Here is a 20,847-nt window from a genome sequence, read left to right as displayed (position 1 = left end):
ATCCTAAGTAAGAAACATCAACCTGGGAGAAACAATTAAATTATTTTTTTCACGTCAATGAGAGATCACCTGGAGTATTTTTACACCCCAATTAAAATCATACCATTTTCTGATTTATTAGTATTAATTCGAAAACATTATGGATACAAATTTAATTACAATTTTCCGAAAAAGTAAATCAAACAAATATTAAACTGAATAAGTATATGTTAAGTAACCTATGACAATATTTTTAAATAATAAAGATTTTAATTAATATAACTTTTTTTATTACGAGTTTTCAATGAATTCGAATATTTAAAGTTAACAAAATAGTTATTAAAAAATAAATAAAATATTAAATAATATCCATATAAAACAATATTTTACAATTCACATTTTTTCGCTGCTGGGTATAAAAACATCCCGGGTGAAAAAAATAGTAAGAAATATTAGAAAACATTAATTTTCTAACATATATCTCTAATTATGTAAGAAACATTAAGAATTGGATATTAAATTTCTTTCTGTGTAACAAAATAGGTATACGATGCAGTAAGTAAGTGCAGCAACACGAGACTAGTCACCATAAGGAGAAACGACTTGCAGACGATTAAATGGAGAAAACACAGATTACATTAGCAACTTCAAAGAAATATCGTGGTCGACGAGAGATATCTTCACAGAGACTCACGTTGCGAAAAACGACTGTAAAGCTGCTAGACGACAATTTCACTCGTTTATCAGCGCATACTTACACCAGAAAAACCATTTCTTTCGAATTGTCATTACCCCCGCGTTTCGCTTAGTTACTCGCTTGGTCGCCCTTTGCGTTACACAATAATAAAAATAGCGTCCATTAGTTTTCTGGCATGAGGTAAATAATTTCGAAAAAAAAAATGAGGTTAAAATGTACACACATTCGCATGACAATCGCCAGGACGAACGCAGGAATGTGAGGTATGTTCAAACCAATTCTCAGTTGTTCCTTGGAATACCGCAATTCCCTATGCCATTCCTAAGTTATGATACCTGTAATACGGCTGGTATTTCATTGTTGCCATTTACAAAACGACCGTTCTATTGCTACGTACGCGTGCGGAGCTAGAATCGCGGTTCCGTGTAGCAAATATCTTCTCAGGCGAACCTCGCTCAACTATCCCGGGTCACTCGGCTTTCGTCGGAAATCGCGTCATTTATTTTAAAAAGGAGGAAGGAAGAGAGGTGATTTCTTTGAAACCAGGCGAGCGAAAAGAATTTCAACGGAACCGGTACTTTTTTCACGTCACTTGACCTATACGCGATTATTACGCGTGGGAGGCATCGCGATAGAGAATAATTAACGGAAGATGCGAGAAATTATGAATTAACCTTAAGTTAAAAAATTAATAATAAAGAAATAAGACTAATGAAAGTACGGCAAAGAATCAGAGCACAATAATTCTGCAAAATAGACGTACTTTAATGTTATAATATTCAAATGTGCGTGCGCCGTGTATGTCGTTACTTCTCAGTCATAACCGATATATTATGTTTGTGGTCGTGACTCATGTGATCGTGTCAAGTTGAGCGTGTTGTATCAGAGTCGGAAACACAAAAGTAAGCATAGCTATTAGCAGAGAGACGCTCTGCTATTAATGTTTTCGAACCGAGCGGGTTTACACCGACTAGTTTGGATTAATGACATCACATTCTGTACTATGGTTAAGCACATAACGTCAACCAATAGTAAAGCATGTGACATCATTAATATCATTAATCTAACCCAGGTCGGTGCAAACTCGCTCAATTCGAAAACACGCCTATAGACATGTAAAAGAAGGTTTCACTTTAATTGAAATTAACATCATTTGTTATTCCTTTTTATTATTTCTTCTTATTTTAGGTTTATAACATGAATTATAAACACGCAACTGGTTCGGAAATAATGAAAAAAAAAAGGAAATAATGAACAATTTTATATTTAATTTATTAAATAAATTCATAAATGTGTTTATTTTTTGGTAGTTCGTATTTTTTTCAAAGACGTAAAGGGTCCAAAAATTTTTAACGCTTCAGGCCTAAAAGTTTCTTAATCCGGCACTGTATAGGCGTAAGATTTCAGTCTTTTGGAATGAAAGAGTCATTCTAAGGAATAAAGTCTCATTCCCAAAAAAGAAGTGAGATTCATTCCTTTGAATCTCATTCTAAAAGAGTTAAAATTGTCACTCTTGTTCAAAAGTGAAAAGTTTTCACTCTTTTTTCAAAATTGACTCAATTTTCAGTCCAAAAGATTTAGAGAGTATCAATCACACATCCCTCATTCTACAATGGTCAAGTCTCTCTCTCTCTTGGGTTGAATAATAATCTAAAGTGGATTTTTCGACTATTGGCTGATTAAACAAAGAAATGCTTTTTAACTAACCAATGATCGAAAAATCCACTTGGGATTATGCAATGTGATTTTACCATTTTAGGGTGAGGAATGTATGATTGATATGATTGTTATTCGTCGCTAAGAATGACTGCAAAGTGAATAAAAAAAGTTTGAATATTACATTAAAGTATGTCTACTTTACAAAACTTGCGCTCTAATTACTGTGCCGTACTCTCATTAGTCTTATTCCTTGTCATTTTCAAGTCTGTTGGAAGTTTTCTTCTTTTCTATTAAAAGTCTATTAAAAAATTAATATAACTTTTTTTAAAATAACAGAAACTAATAAAATAAAAAAGGACATTCTAAACTGTGATAACATGCAGTTTCAAAATACTGAGTATTTTTTGAAAATGTTATAATGTTTCACTAATCATTCAATTAGCGTCTATTAAGAATTTGCAATAGATAATAATAGTTAACAATTCATAAAATAATTTGAATACTGAATCGCAGCAGAAAAAAATGTAAATGAGAGATGTAATCGTCTGAGTGAAGTAGATGAAGTAGAACGAAACACAGTGCATCTGAGATGCTGTATCAACGTTTACAAGTAGTAAAAGCCGTCACTAAGCCGCCGACTTTCCATTACCAATATCTCGCGACATTTTCCTTGGCTTTGCTCTGTTATTTACATATATTTACGAAATGTCGTGTTACTTTAGCAAGAAAATCGAACTTCGCTTGTCTGTTGTCCGTTTTTTTTCCGATGCTATTATAACGTCTTTATTTTTTCAAGAAACTCAAAACAGATTGCAGGCTTAAGAATAAATGTTGGAAGATCATCTTTCATTCTTATAAGTCTATTAAAAAATTAACATAATTTTTTTTAGAATAAAGGAAAATAATAAAATGAAAAAGAATATTTAAAAATTTGATAACAGGCAGTTTCAAAATACTAAGCACTTTTTAAAAGTGTTAATATTTCACTAATCATGCAATTAGTATTTTAGCGTCTATTAAGAATTTGCAATAGATAAAAGAACTCGAATCATGTGTAGGTTCAAAAGATTTAGATTATTGTGCTTTTTAAATAAAATCAATTGAAAGAGAGTTGACTTTGTAATATTGTAATTTATTTTTAGAATGGATATAATCTCGATAATTTAGCGATGCTGTAGCTACTCGAGAATTTGATGATATCTTAGAATATAATATGCAATTTGTTATATGCAAAACAAAATAATATTAGAAATACATTCTCGGTAACGCCAGATGATTTTCTACCATATTTTAGCTCGATATTAGGTGCACGAATTTTTCTTTATAGCCACAGTTTTTACCACAACCAACGCAATATTTTTCCTTTGCTTCTGGATACTTTATCACCCTTCGAGAAAATATTATTTGAGCTTATTGCTGATATTCGTTTCTCATAATCCCGTACATGAACTACGGCCGGAGAGCAACAGACAATCACATATAATAATACGGTTCAGTATATAATATTAATATAAAATAACATTATTTGTGTATACATCATATTTACAAATGATTATTTATAATATAATATAACCCGATAATAAATCGTCTGATTCATAGAATTATCAAATAATTTCTACAAAACTGTATATTTTTAGAATATATAGTTTTATTTACAATTATTATATAAATAATGACCCTATATTCAATATAGCTTTTTATTTAAAATTACATTTATAAATTAGAGAAGAATACGAATAACATAGTCACATTGAATAGCAGCAAGTTTGTTTTGTAAAGCAAATTTTTTAAGTTACAATCTCAGAACTGAGAGAAATCTTTTCATTGCAGTAAATCTACAATAGTTGTCAACCGTGGGGAAACTGTGGTCGGAGGTTTAACTGTACTTCGTAAACGCTTCGCCTTTACTCGTAAATCTGTACGTTTAACGCTTCGTAGATCTCAATGTAGTACTAACGCTATGTGTTAAGGAACATTGCGAGGTCAATACAAGCTATAGCTACATTATTGTCGAGAAACATGTAACAATGCGAGCGGAATATCAATGTCCTGAAGCTTTACCTGCATGGAAATCAATAAACAGAACAGCGTACAGCAATTTATTCGAAGTATCTCTTAACTAATCATAAAATTCGAGGTAATGAGCGTTAAGTCGAAATGATGAAACTGTTATAGAGCACAAATGAAAACGTATGCTTTGTACTTGTTTAAGCCCTCAAGCGCATCAGAAAGGAACAACGATAAATGGAAAGCACGGAGTCTCGGTGAAGTCGATTAAAGTCAGAAAGTTGGTTAAAGCGTGCCGTGACAGTGTATTCCGTAGAATAAACCCGGAGATAACATCGGAGATGGTTTGTCCGTTCCTGCAAATGAACTGGCTTTATTCTTCTTACTTCAGCCGCTGCTCTTTCTCAGATCTATTGACGTAATGTTTTTACTTTATCCACCCGCAGAAAAAAAATTGGTACTTTTGCGTGAAGTTAATACATACATATTTTAAGGCAGGAACGCAAAGTATTATAAATCATGAGCCATGAGAATTACATAAATTAAAAAAAAAATAAATTTCAGAGAAATATATTGATAACACAAATTAATCTTAATTGCTATTTAATTATTATTCAATTGCTGATATGATGTATAAGAAACAATTATTAAATGAAATAGACCGAGAAGTGTTTAAACACAAATAAGAGAAGAAATGCCATGTTAAGTCAAAGTCTTGGTTAGTAATATTCATATGTGAACATACAAATACAATTATCAGTTCTAAAAGACTATGCTCTGATTCAATTTATCGTACTTGAAACAACTGTGAAATAAAATAATAATCTCAACAATATAAATTAATTAATCGCCGATAAATTGAATCAACGCAATCTTATAGAACTAATAATTGTATTTGTATATCCATATGAATATTACTAACAGTAAGCTTTAAGTTAAGCTTTGATGACCCACTTTGACCAAAAATAACATTTCTCGTCTTATTTATAAGAAATATACATCAATTGCATGTATCTATTTATTAGTACCAATTTTCAAACGATTTAAAATATTGTATGAGCATTTGAAAATTAATGATGTAATACTTTCGCTTTTCTTCTCATAAAACTGTACTCTCATTCCTTTGATACAGTAGACCCAAATAGGTGCACGGTTAACCTAATACCACGACTGAAACCTCATGCTAAACGGGTTCAAATTCAATTGAATTGGCCGCTAACCAAAAGCTGACCCTTTGGGGGACTTGAAATTCAAAGAAGCGATTGAGGACAGGCCTTTTGCGGCATAAACACTTTACGTGTTTCTCGTCAAATGGAACTTCCGCTCTGCATTTAAGTAGTCCACGCTCTCACAAGCACTTTTGATACATTCTCGACCGCAACCACAATTATATTTATTACTGTCACTTATTCTTTATATTACATTGATGTTCAAAATAAGAATATTATAAAGATTGAAAACTCAAAGCTATGTATAGCTTATAATCATTTTAATTGAGCGTTGGCAATTAACCTCTTATCATTAAACAATAAATTCGTTATACATTTTTTATGTATCTTGTTGGAATAAATTTATAAAATTATCTACCTCAATAAATGTTTAAGTAAATAAATAATCTCATTTGCATGCCTATTGGAAGGAAATACTATGAACTATCAAAGACAACAAGTTATGTCAAAACCAACTAAAATTTTATGGAAATAGAAATAGAAATATTGGAATACAATGTACGGTAGAGTATTGAATATAAAATAAAGTATTATTCTTACATTTATTCCTTAAATCTTATCCATTTTATTACACAATGCACTTGAGAATGCTTAACAGGGGGAAATCTGAATAAATGGAAGCATAACAATAACAATGCAATAGTCCGTGATAATCTAAGAACAATCTGGAAAATGAGAGATATAATGATACAGCTACTGATTCATTCGTCATCATTATCTTCAGAATAATCTGTAATTTAACTACGAAACGACGCTCGGAAGACTGAAAAAGAATGAAACGAAAAAGAGAAAACGGATTGAGACTTGAAGCGGACCAAATGCCGTGCAAATGGAACGAATCCTGGACGAAAAGCTCTATCGATTCTATAACGAATTAATTAGTGTCGGCATAAATGCTTCAAACTCAGTCTTGCCCTTTAACATAGCTCGGACTGTGTTATTCTTAAGTCCATTGTGAATACTTTTATGCCTCTTTCTTCGCTGATTTTAATGTTGTAATAAAAAAAGGAATACTTTTCGAGACTTCCATTTGTTCGCAGAATCTTTGATAAATTCAAAGTTGCTCTTTCGTTTAACAAAAGTGAATATTATGACTCGGAAACTACTTTAACTTTACTATCGTATTTACAGTTTGAATTTAATCTACCAACAGTTCGAGGACGAAATCTGTGTACGAACTTATGAAAGAGCGCAAAAAGGGATGTTTTTCACACTCGGCGAAGTGCGAAAAACCACAGGCTCTCGCCTCTTTTTTTCCTATCCTTTCAACGTTGTAGCCACCTCTAAAAGCCATGCTACGCCGCGCACCGGTAGCTTTTAGCGCGGCACAATCGTTGAACGATACGCACCAAACCAATGAGTACGTTTTAATGTAGCGTAATGGATAGCCGTGGTGAAATTGAACGATCCCGCAGGAAACGTGATTCTGCGAAACTCCCCGTCGGGGGACCTAATTTTAGCAATCTCAAGAGACTTTTTCGAGATGGCTTAGGAAAAAATTAGAATCGTTGAGAAATCGATAATAGAGAAGAAATGATAATAAGATGCAGATAAAGCGAGCAACTTACTAAATTTCGTCAGAAGTCAATCGTGCACCCTAAATAATTCGCCAAAACGTAACCAGTTGAACGAAATTAAACTAGCAATTACTCCCCAGAATATTAGTCAGTTAGCTTCTGCAGCCCCTCCGAAACAATTTTATAATTTTTTAAATACATACAGTAGTTTTCTCTGACTAGAATATAAAAATGGAAACATATATTAAATATTTCTATAGAAATATTATATATCTCAAATACATTGTTAAGTTCACAACGTCAAATTATAATTCTTTTCTTCTATTCAAAAGGTCATTAATTCAGCTAAAACAACGAAGTTAAACAATTTCATTCACAAACAATTCAGGAAAATATATCAAATTTAACTAAAATTTAGTTTATTATTAATTATAAATGCATACACACACATTAACACGGGCGTTGTTTACTTTGAAATTATAAGTCACAGAAATGGATTGATTTATGTTTTGACACACATGAAAGTTAAAAGTAACAAAATGTTATCTAACTCCAAGGGATTAGGTTACCATTGCTTCTTTGATATTTAATAATGTATAATACGAGTACGTGTTATGAAAAGAAAATGTATCTTGACATGTACTTTCTTCCTGAGGTCTCTACAAGATCTTTACTGACATCAACAACAACTTTTCTTGTATATAGAGGTCATTAAATTCCCGATGCTGCAACTTAACGACGTTCGCGTGCAACGAATTATTCACGAGCGTGCGAGGTACTTGGATTTTACAGGTTCGCAAACCTCCATATTATGCAGGATTATCCTACCCCAGAGTACCTCCGAGGATCACGCTTGAAACATTCGCGGAAGCAGAGGCTCATGGGAAAACCGCGATAGAGCTGTCTTTATGTTTTCTCTCAAGTGCTATCAGCGAATACCAGTAATAGAACCTCGTAAATTATAGTCGGATTATTACGTATGTATACGAATCATTGTCTTCGCGTCACATGTTTGCGATCTTATGTAATATATACATTATATTAACATCGCACATTACTTAACGTTGCAAGCCTAAGATTTAATTAATTAAACACTTGATAAACAATCTTAAATAGTTATCCAAAAAATTAGGATAACTTATTTTTTACTGTAATAATATTAATATTAACTAGAAATAAATCAAGATATACGCATCTCTGTTATACATGCAATGATTTAGTAGTTTAACTGTGCGTATAGTCAGCCATTAAAATCCCTCTGATGAAAGATATAATTAAACAGCCATTAATATTTTTTATAATAATATCAAATAAATTATGTGGCAGAGTGTCATCAAAATTATATTTCGTGATTGCAATGTAATTATCATAATCATTAAAATTACATTAAGTATATTTTAATATCGCATTTTACCTAAAAATATTGCGATATATTTAATCCTAAATAATAGAAAATTAAAATTTCAAATTTAATTCCTGTCAAAACACTACCATTTTTTACAATATTGTAATATTTGTTTGCATTTATTTTCTAGTATATAGACTACTTTTTTTACCTATATGTAGACTTTCTAGCGCTTTCAGATTCCCACCTGAGTGCTCTCCATGCATCATTTTATTCTTGTTTAACATTAAATGAACAATAAGAATAAAATGATACCTCGATGGTACTCGAGGTCTGAACAGAGCCCTTTAAATAGATTCTCCAAGAGCCGGTATCACCATCTCCGATTAACTTAATCGATCGGTTATTCCATTAGAATTGATCAATCATATTTGTCATTAAGCAGAATTGACCAATCACAATCGATACTTAATCTATTATATAACTCTGATTGATCGAACTAATCAAAGATAGTCAAATTGGTAAACCTAAAAGATTATTACTATTAATTTTTAGTCCCTTTTTTTATTACTTTTGCCTTAGTGAAATAAATTTAAAAATATGATGATCATTGAAATATTTTCATTATTTTATGCTTTTATTCTTGCAATATTTCAAAATATAACGCTGTTATATAAATTTCGAAGACTACAATAATTGCATTAATCATTAAATTGCCGTTAAATAACCAATATTCCTAGCTATATCTCTTTTTTTTTTATTATCGGGAAAAACAAAATGTCCGATTTAAATGATGAGATTTTTGGCATTCCGCTCATTCGCCACATCGATACATTTGTATTCGACGTAGCGAATATATAGAAACAATTTCAATATTAAATTTATTATACGGCATTCGCTGTCGAGGTGACGTGTTACTCAAATTAAAATTTTATTTCTGCCCTTACACTACGTTGCGTTGGTTTATTCAGGCTAGCGCTTTTTCGAGAAAAACACATGCTATTGAATTGTTAAAACGGGATGTTATACATCAGGGAAAAACATGATGGTTATTTATAAACAAAGCAGAATGAAATACATGAATTACAGAGCACTACAAAGAAAAATAAATAAATCTATTCCCGTTTTCTCACGGTTTCGTTTCTCACGGCAATTGATTTGTGCGAACTAGACAAAATTTCTTTTAGTGTTTCTCGTTTCTCGAATACACTGCATATACGTGGCGAAATTATTAGCTTCTTATAGCGTTCTCATTAAACAGGATCAGCAGATTTAGTCGTCAAATTCTTCTCCCTCCCCTGAAGATTACTATTATTTAATCAGAGATCACTTGTCACTAGTCACTTGACGTAATTAAATGTATATACTATTTTACTTTCTCTAAAAAAAATTCCTTCATCAAACATAAGGTTAATATTACATTCGTCAAATTTTTTAAGTCTGATGACTGGATGGAGAGATCCGAGAATTTTTTTCTGTCTTGTTAAGCTAATTAATGCTTGAAAAAAGATAGTACATACAATGTTCATTTTTTCGCTACCATTTGGAGATTATTTTATTTTTACATGTTCTTTTGTATTTTTCTTTTCTTCTTCTATAGAAATCGAAAATTATATTCGCAACACTTAAGGAAAAAAAATTGTACGTTAAAATAAAGAATAAAATCCTTATTTACATTATTATGAAATCGCTGTTAATTATGTATATGCTTTAATTATTTGAATACTAATTCAAAATTATTTATCCAACTCTCTCTCTCTCTCTCTCTCTCTCTCTCTCTCTCTCTCTGTCAGAGATTTTTTAAAAATCGAAGGAAAATCGCGTACACTTAAAAAAAAGATTAAAATTTTGATAAAATTTTGGGCGGTTAATCGGTTTCAACTAAAAATCGGAGATTTTTGACTCTATGACCTCTATTCCATAACGACAGTAACGGATATCCTTTCATTGTCGTTGCACAGGTTTTGTATATATATATATAAATATATGATAAAAAAGCTGCGTAACAGCGACAACCGTAACAGCATCGACACTGTCATTAGAATTACAGTCGCTACTTAACGCCGTGATCTAACTTATAAAGTATCTTCTCTTTTCTCACATCTATCATAGTTTGCGATTTCTCCGCGCGAACAAATCGAGAGTATCAGCTCGAGCTGCTGGGCCATTTGTCATTTCATTACGACGGTCGTGAGGGAGAGAGAAAGACAAAGGCCGTCTAGCCGCCGTCGACTTGGAAGACGGACGAGAAGGCGTATTCGGTCAACCAGCTGCTCCTGGTGATTTGTCTGGAGCGTCCTATGCGTTTATTATCACGTCGTATTCACAGCTCGACACCCGAATACACGATTTACACCTTCACGTTCGAGAAATACTCACATGTGAACTACGAGAGGAAATAGCATCCGACCTAAACAATAATGCAATACTCACACGAATCGTGAGGATAATGGCGGTTGCGTCGTTGATGCACGTTGATCGTCGGAACTTCGATGTTCGCTGTAATGACCTCGTAGTCGCTCGTACACACGGCACCGCGTCATCTTGAGATTCGAAATCACGAACACATGCGAAGTAACATTGGATTGTCTATAGATTACGTTTGTTCACTACCGAAAACACGAAACAACAGCGAGCGCGCGCGACGCACACCCAAGCGTCGTTTTACTTGCGTTCGACTTCGCTTGATCCTCCTATCATCGGCTCACTTCACACGTTCGCGCGCTTTTCAATTTGAAAGTTACGCCACGGGTTTCGTGCAATGAAGCGGTCAGTATTATGTGAAATTAAACAAATAATATTGAGAAAAAAAGATTATAATAAAATTTGTAAATAAAAAAGAGTCTTATTTCTAATAAGCGAAAGGAAAAGTGCATTTTATGCATTTATAATTTAAAAAACACGGTGTATGTTTATTCACTTTAATCTTAATATCGATATTAGAAATAAAAATCTTTTTTTAATTACAAATTTTATTACAATCATTTCTCAATATTATTTGTTTAATTTCACGTAATACTGAATTCATTGCACAAAGCGGCAAATTACGCTTGAAGCAACACGTGACCCGTAACTTACAAATTGAAAAGCGTGTGAACGTGTGAAGTGAGCCGTTAATAGGAGGAGTGAGGAAGGACGCAAGTAAAGCGAGTCGACAACGCTCAGACATGCGTCGCGCACGATCACTGTTGTTTCGTGTTTTCGATAATGAAATAAATCTATAGACAATCCAATGTTATTTCGCATGTGTTCGTGACCTCGAATCTCAAGATGACGCGATGCCGTGTGTACGAGCGACTACGAGGTCATTCCGGTGAACATCGGAGTTCTGACGATTAATATGAATCAACGTGAATCAACAACAATCGTCATTATCTTCACGATTCGTAAGTATTGCATTATTGTATATCTATGTTGGATGCCGTTTCCTTTTGTGGGTTTATACGCGAGTATTTCGTGAAGGCATAAATCGTGTATTCGGGTGTTGAGCTGTGATAATATAAAAAAATAATTCTCTTATGAAAAAATACTATTGAATGTCACAAAAACATGTTGGAAATAATTAGAAAATACTATATTTAATTCGAATATTGTACATTACTAATTTCAATAGATTTTTTACTAATTCAATAGTATTTTTTCATCAAAGAAATAAAAATGTCAGTTTAGAAAAAAATATTAATAAATAAAAGAAATATAAAAGAAAAATTGTAATAATATTCGCAGATATAAAAAGAAGAAAGATTTCAGACTTTTGTTTCTAACAAGTGAAAAAGTGATTATAGAGAATTTTGCATATATTTTATTTATTTTTATTCTTATCGCATATAAAAATATAAATAATATATGGAGAATTACATTAAGAAAAAAATATGTATACATGATCAATACAATTTTTTTCCAAGTAGTATATTCGAGGTATTCAATATTCGAAAAAATAAATGAATAATAAATATGAACACGAATATGAATATATTTTTTATATTCATGGGAAATAAATAAATCTTTTTTTCAGTTTGAATGAATATATTTGAATGAATATGATCATGAATATTTTCGACTTTACATTCACTATGAGCCTCTGACTACAATCACATTATTTAATATATTCCTTAGGTTTGGTTTTTCATTATCTAGTTGTTTCATTAACTTGTGACTAAGCTACTGGTATTTCACCAAATAAGCTTCATCTATGACATCACAGATGAAGCCTATTAGATAAAATATCAGGTTAATCTATAAGTTAATCAGTTAATGAAAAACCAAGCCTTAGTGAAAGTACATACGACAATAACTTTTATTTTTTTCTCTGTATAATCATGTTTCTCAAATTTTAATTAAGCTTGAAAGCCTTGTTGAAAGCAAAATATTTTATGGACTGTATAAGCAATTAAACGAGTACGATTACTTATATTGAAAAAAGAGTTGCATTCATTGAAATTCTGATTAAAATTGAACAAATTAGAATTTTCTGGTTAAATCTATTATAATTCTAGTTCAGATATGCGTATAACCAGAATTCTAATATAATTAGAAGTTTTTTGTTCGTCCATTCTTAATGTATTCACATTTCGAAAAATTGACATTATATAAAACCGATATTATATAATATGTAAGGGATGTTAAGTGTTTGTAAAGGATGTTAAGTGAAAATAGAATATATTATATGTCTGTTGAGTGAAAAAGCCATATTCGGTCAAAGGTCTTGGTGCCTAATAATATTTTTTCATAAATTTTTGCAATTTCCAGTTCAATCAATCTGTTTAAGCAAACAAAAATATTATTAGATACCATTATAAGACTTTAACCGAATATAGGTTAAAGCTTTAACCTTTTCATTTATTTGTGTTTAATTTTTATAGTTCTAAATTCGGTTGTACTTCTGACACTGTCCAAGTGCCAACATCTAAGAGGATAGATAAGCAGCATCTATCGTTTTTAGCGCGAAGACGAGATATCTAATTCGAAGATTAACTTAACTAACCATTGCTCTCGCGCGATTCAGAGCAATTTATCATGATCGAGCGACAGCTGAAAGCTTCTACGACATTACTCAGTACTTTCTCTCTATCCTCTCCCTCTCCCTCTCTATCTCTCTCCCCCCCTTCTCTCTCTCTCTCTCTCTCTCTCTCTCTCTCTCTCTCTCTCTCTCTCTCATTTTCTCCTGTCTCTTTCTGTCACTTTTTTGTTCACGCTGGGCAGATTCATCCACAACTTCGATATAGTAAACCGACAAGGTGTATAGCCGCGAGATCATTACTCCGGAATTATCCGAATGCCCATAACTTCTCTTCGCTAAAACTCCGGCTCGCGAGGCCGAAATTCCGACTGGGGGAATTCCAGCGGCATTTTCGGGATTTCTCCGCTATTCGGCGGTTACCCCGCACCCGTAGTTATCTCGCTTCGTGGCCTACCTTGCATATCAGTAGGGGATTACGCGGGTACACGGTCTCTGTTCGCGTCGCGTCGGTTGTGCACGGTCGTCCGGCGATCCAGGAGTATAATAATTTGAGGATAAACTGCTGCAAAGCCATTGGAAGTTGATCTCCGCCATATAAACACTCTCGCCAGACAGCGCTTGGCTACATATTGAAATAGTTACTATAGTAAACTATGTTAATATCTTATGTGTGATTTGAACTTATGTTAGTCTGAGTTTTCTATTCTTATAGCTGAAAATAGTTATTTAACTATATTAAATGACACTTTCCATAGGCAGGAATCTCCATATTGCTTTGTTTGGAATGCCCAAGTGAATTATTCGCGATGGTTTACAAAAAACCTCTTTAGAGCATTAATTTCTTCTTCATAGGGTGAGCTTGCGGTTTTATTAAGCCACCCTTTATTCGCTGCGTAAAGTAAAACCACTACTACTCCACTTGAGAACCTCTCCAAGTAGTTTTTGCTCGGACGTAATTGGCAAGCCATTATCTATAACAAAGACATTACTGGATTTTCTGTCTGTGTTGAGACAATTTGATTAATTGAATCGGATTGTACCGAATGAATAATATTAAACTGAAAAGTTAAACTGAAAAGTTAATAAAATAAACTAATAAAAATGGATAATAGAAATTTATTTATGTTAAAAGATGTGCCATTTCTATAGCACGTACGTAAAATATCGATTCAAATTTAAATGTAATTTGAACTTATCGACAAATTGAATATATTGAATATAAAACGCCTGGAAGATATTTTGAATATTTGAGAGCATAGAAGGAAATTTTTAAATATGTTTTTAATTAAACCTTTTATATATTTTACAAGTAATATATAATTTAAATATAACTCTTATTTGTTATGTATATAATTTCTAACAGAAAGGGGAAATTAAAAATTAAAACTAATAAAATTTTTTTTGGTAACGCTAATGTTTTTAATAGAAGCGTATTTTTAGCAAAAGCGAATATTAATAAGCTCGTGGAATGTTTTAATTAATATTTTTCAATCATCTGACTATTATATGACTTTAACAGACGATTTATGATGATAATGTAGGTAATTATGCATAATGAAATTCCATTCGAATCAAATTATTGAGTTTGCTCGGTTGAATTATCTAATTATTCTTTAAAATCTTTTAATCATCACAATAAATTTTAATCACATATTTATGTTTTTATATTTGTACGATATAATATAAAAATATTATAACATACTCCAGAATATTTTATACATATTCATATTTTGATACTATTAAATATAGAATAAAGATGTATTTTAAATAAGAAGATATCATATGTGTTTTATACATTACTAATTCTTTTATAAATGCAAATATTTGATAAACATGCGATATTTTTGTTTCAGGCTGAAATATGGAGCGTCTTTATTGCGATTCTGAGAAAAAGCGTTAGAAATTTACAAGCATGTACGGATGTGAGTCTCATAGAACATGTTCTACATCGATTATCTCGTGCGGAAACTGTTGTTGCCGGTAAGTAAACATTTCCAACGAGCATTATATTATCACTGATTGTAGAAATAATTTAATTTTCTAATATGGTAAAAATCTGTAACAGAATACCATACACATTGGTTACATATCACGACATAGAAACTTGTTACTTTTTTCTATTATAACTAATTATATATTTTTTAATATACCTTTTTTAAATGTTTTTGTATACTATAACAGATTTGTTAATTGATATGCTGGGAGTGCTAGCGAGCTATAGCATAACGGTGAAAGAATTGAAGCTTTTGTTCGGTGCTATGAAATCCGTTAAAGGAAAGTGGGTAAGAACTCTTAAGATTCATTTGTAAATGAAATGAAAATTTGGATAAATATTATTGCAAGAATGTGTACAAATAGATATATTAAAAATACATTACATAGATTAACAACAAGATTACTAAAGTAGCATTTACATTTTATAGCCACGGCATTCAGCGAAACTATTAAACGTTCTCCGCCAAATGCCGCAGCGAAATGGACCAGACGTATTTTTCAGTTTCCCCGGCAAGAAGGGGTCGGTAAGTTCTTTTCTTGTTCATCTTTACCTTAGAACAGATACTTCTTACTTTACGACGTCCCAGAGGACATCGTTCGATTCTAAACTCGATCAAAGTTCCGATAAAAGAATTTACCCTGCGTCGCAAGATTCTGCTAGCAGCTTACATTTTCGAAATCAATCACTAAGAAACTTTCCTGAACGTTATTACTGCGTATATACGTTCAGTCAATACATGCTCATTGTAACACGTTGAGTATTTTGATTTCAATATTAGATTTAATACAACTCAAACATTTATTATATATTTAATGTTATATAATTAGTTACCTAATTTAGTCTACATGAAAAAAAAAGTATTTATAGATAAGACGAATTTGTGGTTAATAAGAAGCAATAAACTTTAAGATTGTTGTTATCTAGATATTAATTTTCTCTCTAATTATTTCAAAAATGATACTTAACATAGTTTGGATTAGTAATCTTAATGAAGTTTGCAAACTATATATATATATATATATATATAAAGTTATAAGCTACCCTACTTGTTATAAGATGTACCGTGCTAATAACATCGAGCAACAATATATTATATAATGATAGTTTTTCTTCTTTTTTTTTGTATCTTCATTTTATATTATATATTTCTTGTATATTTACATATTTTAAATTGAATATATTATTGAAAAAAACACGTGCATATTATAGAACCGTAGTTAAGCATAAATATATCAATAACTAGCATCGTTATAATTTTGCTTTTTGCTCCGTAGTAACATTATAATGCTCCGTAAAACAGCTTATGCATAATTATTAATTAAATTATGTCCAATTATATGCAATTCTGAGTTTGCTACAATTTTTTGAAAAGCTTGTTGGAGATAGAGAGTTGAAAAAGCTTAATACATGAAACGTAATGAATATTGTATATTCTGTTAATGAAGATAAGATAAAGTAATATTTGCAATAATCATTTCAAGAAAATGGAAACTAAAACTAAAATGGAAATAGCGTAACTTTCATTGTGCGTTACTAACGTTGTTTTATATTATTATCCATTTTACTTATGCATCGAATATCGTAAAAACGAGATAAAATAATGGAATATCATAAAAAAATTGAAAACAAATTAAATAATGAATATTATATTTAATATTATGATGTTTTACTGAAATTACATAAAATATTTTCATCATATCTTGTCTCCTGCAGGCAATTGTTTTGCCGCCGCTTGCAAAGTGGCCGCACGAGAATGGATTTACCTTTACCACATGGTTCCGTCTAGATCCCATCAACTCTGTTAATATCGAACGAGAAAAACCGTACCTCTACTGGTAAGTGCTTCCACAAGTATCCTTACGAAAGTACTCTCTCTAGGTAGAACGGTAGCCTTAAAGAACGAGGGAGATGAAGGTTGAGAGACGAGAAACGGAGAACAAGGGACGGGGCGAGAGACAAGGGACGAAGATCTAGGAGAGAGAGCCAAGAAACGAAGGGACAAAATATGAAAGGATGAGGGACGAGGAACGTGGGACAAATGGACAAGGGACGAAGGGATAAGGGATGAGGCATAAGGGACAAGGGATGAGGGATAAATTTTTGAAAACTTCAAGGAAAACACTCAGAAATTCCGATTAAACTTATTAATTCTGTCAGCATACGTTTGCAACAAAAATAATATTTATATAGTAATAAACGATTATTTAAGACCATATAATGTAAATACGTAACAAGTAAGGGATAATGCCTATAATGATTGAAGTTAGATCTTAGGTGCTTAAATATTTTCATGTGAATTTATATGTAGTTGTTTGAACCAAGCATCGAATTGATTTTTCAGACTTAAAAACGCAACCAAACTACAGTAGTAATATCACAAATTAAACTGACAAGCAATAGTATGATGCTCAGTTGATATCATTTTGAAAATTTTAATATACTGAAAATCTGTAAATAAATTATTATATTTTTATTTTAAATTGTATTTTTGTTTTAAATTGTATTTTATTTTAATTTTATTTGTTTACAGAAATAATTTTAATTATTTTAAAAATATATATATAATTTTCACTATTTGTTTTTATAATAATCATGTCCTCTCGTATATCGAAATAAATTGATAGAAATATAAGCACATTTAACAGGTCTAATGAGACAGTTTTTATTAAAGTAACATTTCTCTTTTATTATTTTAGCTTTAAAACAAGCAAGGGAGTAGGATACTCTGCACATTTCGTAGGCAACTGCTTAGTCCTGACTTCAATGAAAATAAAAGGCAAGGGCTTCCAACATTGTGTCAAATACGAATTTCAGCCACGAAAGGTACACTAATATTTAAATTGATTTATATTGGGGTGCACCGAAAATTTTTATATGCTATATGAGATAAATATTTTTATTTTTTTTTGCAGTGGTATATGGTCGCGATAGTGTATATATACAATAGGTGGACAAAAAGTGAAATTAAGTGTTTGGTCAATGGCCAGTTGGCGTCGAGTACAGAAATGACATGGCACGTTTCGACGAATGACGTGAGTATTATTCGCAAATATATTTTATATTAATAATTTTCTTTTGCTAATGATGATTTAAAGAAAAGAAAAATGGTAACGTCATTTTATAGCCTTTTGACAAATGTTACATTGGAGCAACCCCCGAACTGGACGAAGAGCGCGTGTTTTGCGGACAAATGAGTGCAATATATTTATTCAGCGAAGCGCTGACAACGCATCAGATATGCGCGATGCATAGATTGGGGCCGGGATATAAGGTACGCTATAACATCTCTTACTCTTTCTCTCTGTATCTGTCACTCTCTATTTTTTACCGTTGCTACGTGCTATAGATATACATGTATGAATTGTTAATCAAACGCTGATATTTTCTACTTTATATTTGTGAACGAATATTCATCATCGCTTTTACGATTCACGCGCAGAGCCAGTTTCGTTTCGACAATGAGTGCTACCTGAATCTGCCTGACAATCATAAAAGGGTGAGTGAGCAGGATCTCTCTACGAGCATGGTGGACCAAAGTATGCAAATTGTAAGCATTTTGATTTTATTTTTTTCGTTAACATATGATTTGTATTTTGTTAATTATTCTGTTACTGCGTTCGAGTTCATCTAAGGTAATTACTCAATTACGATCACTGGTTTTCTTGGTGGCCACTGCGATTGATAAGTTTATCAATTCGTTTGATATTATTTGTTTTGGAAAAGTCGATTTATCTGTGACTATGAATTTTACATTATATCTATTATATTAATAAAATGCATCTATTTTTATGTTTATTTTATTTTTTTATTGTTATTTCTTTCTTTATTAGAATGCTTATCTTTCTTAGTGAACAGATATTGCAGAACGAATTTAGTAATGTGCAAAGTACTTTTGCTGTAAGCGTCTTTACATACATTATACATCGTATAATTTTGTTATATACGATTTTGTTTAATGCTAATTATAATAGGTATCCTCTAATTAGTAGTAAGTAGCAGTACAATTATGGAGTAGTATTGAATTATTGCTTTCGAGTATGTGGTTTCTGTGTATTTATTTATATTATGTAGTTAGTATCTAAGATGTTTACATCTTGGTAAAATTGAATAATGTAATGGAGTATATTTTAATGTAATGCACTTATGTTATAGCATAAATATATTATAAATTACTATAAGTATTGAAAATTTTCTGCGCAGAAAATTTATTATTAATTTATTACTTTACATGTAATATTCCAGGTACTTTACGACGGAAAATTATCGAATGCAATTGTGTTCATGTACAATCCAGTAGCGACAGATTCGCAGCTTTGTCTACAGAGCGCACCGAAAGGCAATGTCTCTTATTTTGTACATACACCGCACGCCCTTATGCTTCAGGTATAATTTATTCAATAGAGATTTAATATTAGACATATAGAATTACATACGCTTTTTATTTACTTTTATTTTAAACCGCCGTATTAATAGAAAAGTGACACATCTCAAAATTAGCAACTGTTCAGTAGAGCATTTTTTAAATATTATTTCTGAATTGGAACAATATTTAGAACAATTTCACTTTTTTCCATGTTAGAGTTTTAGTTATAAAGTATTATTTGAAAAACTATCCCATGAATTTTCAAAAGGTCGAAAGTCAAGCACTATAATCTTAGTGTAGGATTGTGTATATTTTATCTCTTATCAAAATTGTGACATTTTTTTCATTTAAGCAATGTATCGACAAATACCTACGTTATTTTTTCACAAAATATGTTAGTCTCTAGGGAGATTGATTTTCTTTCATTATTTCAAAAATGCTAGTTTTTTTTATTTGTGTCACTTTTTTAGCAGTGATGTAGAATAAATTATAAATATGCATAAAACAAATGTGTAAAATAGATAAGAAATTTTTGTGTTTCGACTTTCAGGATGTCAAGGCAATCATAACACATTCTATTCACAGCACGTTAAACTCGATAGGTGGTATTCAAGTACTGTTCCCATTATTCTCCCAGCTGGATATGCCTTATGACTGCATAGCGCCGAACGACATTAAGCGCGATCCCACATTATGGTAAAGCTTTATTAATAGTTACCGCTTTGGAAAGTCATGCATTTAAATAGAAGGAATTTACAAGAAACATCGATATCATTTTTCAGTTCGAAATTGCTCGGGTTTATTTGTGACTTGGTGGAAAGTTCTCAAACCGTTCAGCAACATATGGTACAAAACAGAGGATTTTTGGTAATAAGTTTTATGCTACAGAAAGCCAGTCGAGATCATCTCACGACGGAAGTTCTTGCATCCTTTTTGGAGCTTACGAAACATTTAGTGACTTGTCTTAGCGCAAACAGCGATTTGTTATTGAAACAGGTACTGATCCATTAACAAATTATTATTTGTTAATATTTATTAGACGTCTTAATATGATAAATACAACGATATATTTATATATGCAGTTAAGATAATTGC

General features: G+C 31.5%; 1 protein-coding gene across 11 annotated transcripts in view; it reads left to right on the top strand.

Moving 5' to 3' along the window:
• Positions 1–15,283: 15,283 nt before the first annotated feature.
• The window catches only part of LOC108746300 (neurobeachin), a 105,427-nt gene continuing 99,863 nt past the window's right edge, over positions 15,284–20,847 (top strand). For 4 of the 11 annotated variants that reach the window (XM_018482990.1, XM_018482985.1, XM_018482989.1 and 1 more), the window contains exons 1-11: positions 15,284–15,373; positions 15,575–15,675; positions 15,817–15,912; positions 17,103–17,224; positions 18,086–18,212; positions 18,302–18,421; positions 18,514–18,660; positions 18,829–18,885; positions 19,632–19,772; positions 20,303–20,448; positions 20,535–20,748. In XM_018482990.1, coding sequence (XP_018338492.1) covers positions 15,589–15,675; positions 15,817–15,912; positions 17,103–17,224; positions 18,086–18,212; positions 18,302–18,421; positions 18,514–18,660; positions 18,829–18,885; positions 19,632–19,772; positions 20,303–20,448; positions 20,535–20,748 — 1,257 coding nt within the window. In that variant the 5' untranslated portion in view covers positions 15,284–15,373; positions 15,575–15,588. Of the gene's footprint in view, positions 15,374–15,574; positions 15,676–15,816; positions 15,913–17,102; positions 17,225–18,085; positions 18,213–18,301; positions 18,422–18,513; positions 18,661–18,828; positions 18,937–19,631; positions 19,773–20,302; positions 20,449–20,534; positions 20,749–20,847 lie in introns of all 11 variants that reach the window. The other 7 variants (XM_018482979.1, XM_018482981.1, XM_018482982.1 and 4 more) reach the window with 2 other exon arrangements.

Source organism: Trachymyrmex septentrionalis, unplaced genomic scaffold, assembly GCF_001594115.1.
Source record: "Trachymyrmex septentrionalis isolate Tsep2-gDNA-1 unplaced genomic scaffold, Tsep1.0 scaffold165, whole genome shotgun sequence".
NCBI classification, from domain to species: Eukaryota; Metazoa; Arthropoda; class Insecta; order Hymenoptera; family Formicidae; genus Trachymyrmex; species Trachymyrmex septentrionalis.
The sequence above is the reverse complement of the archived record's forward strand: the minus strand, read 5'-3'. Positions and strand labels throughout refer to the sequence as shown.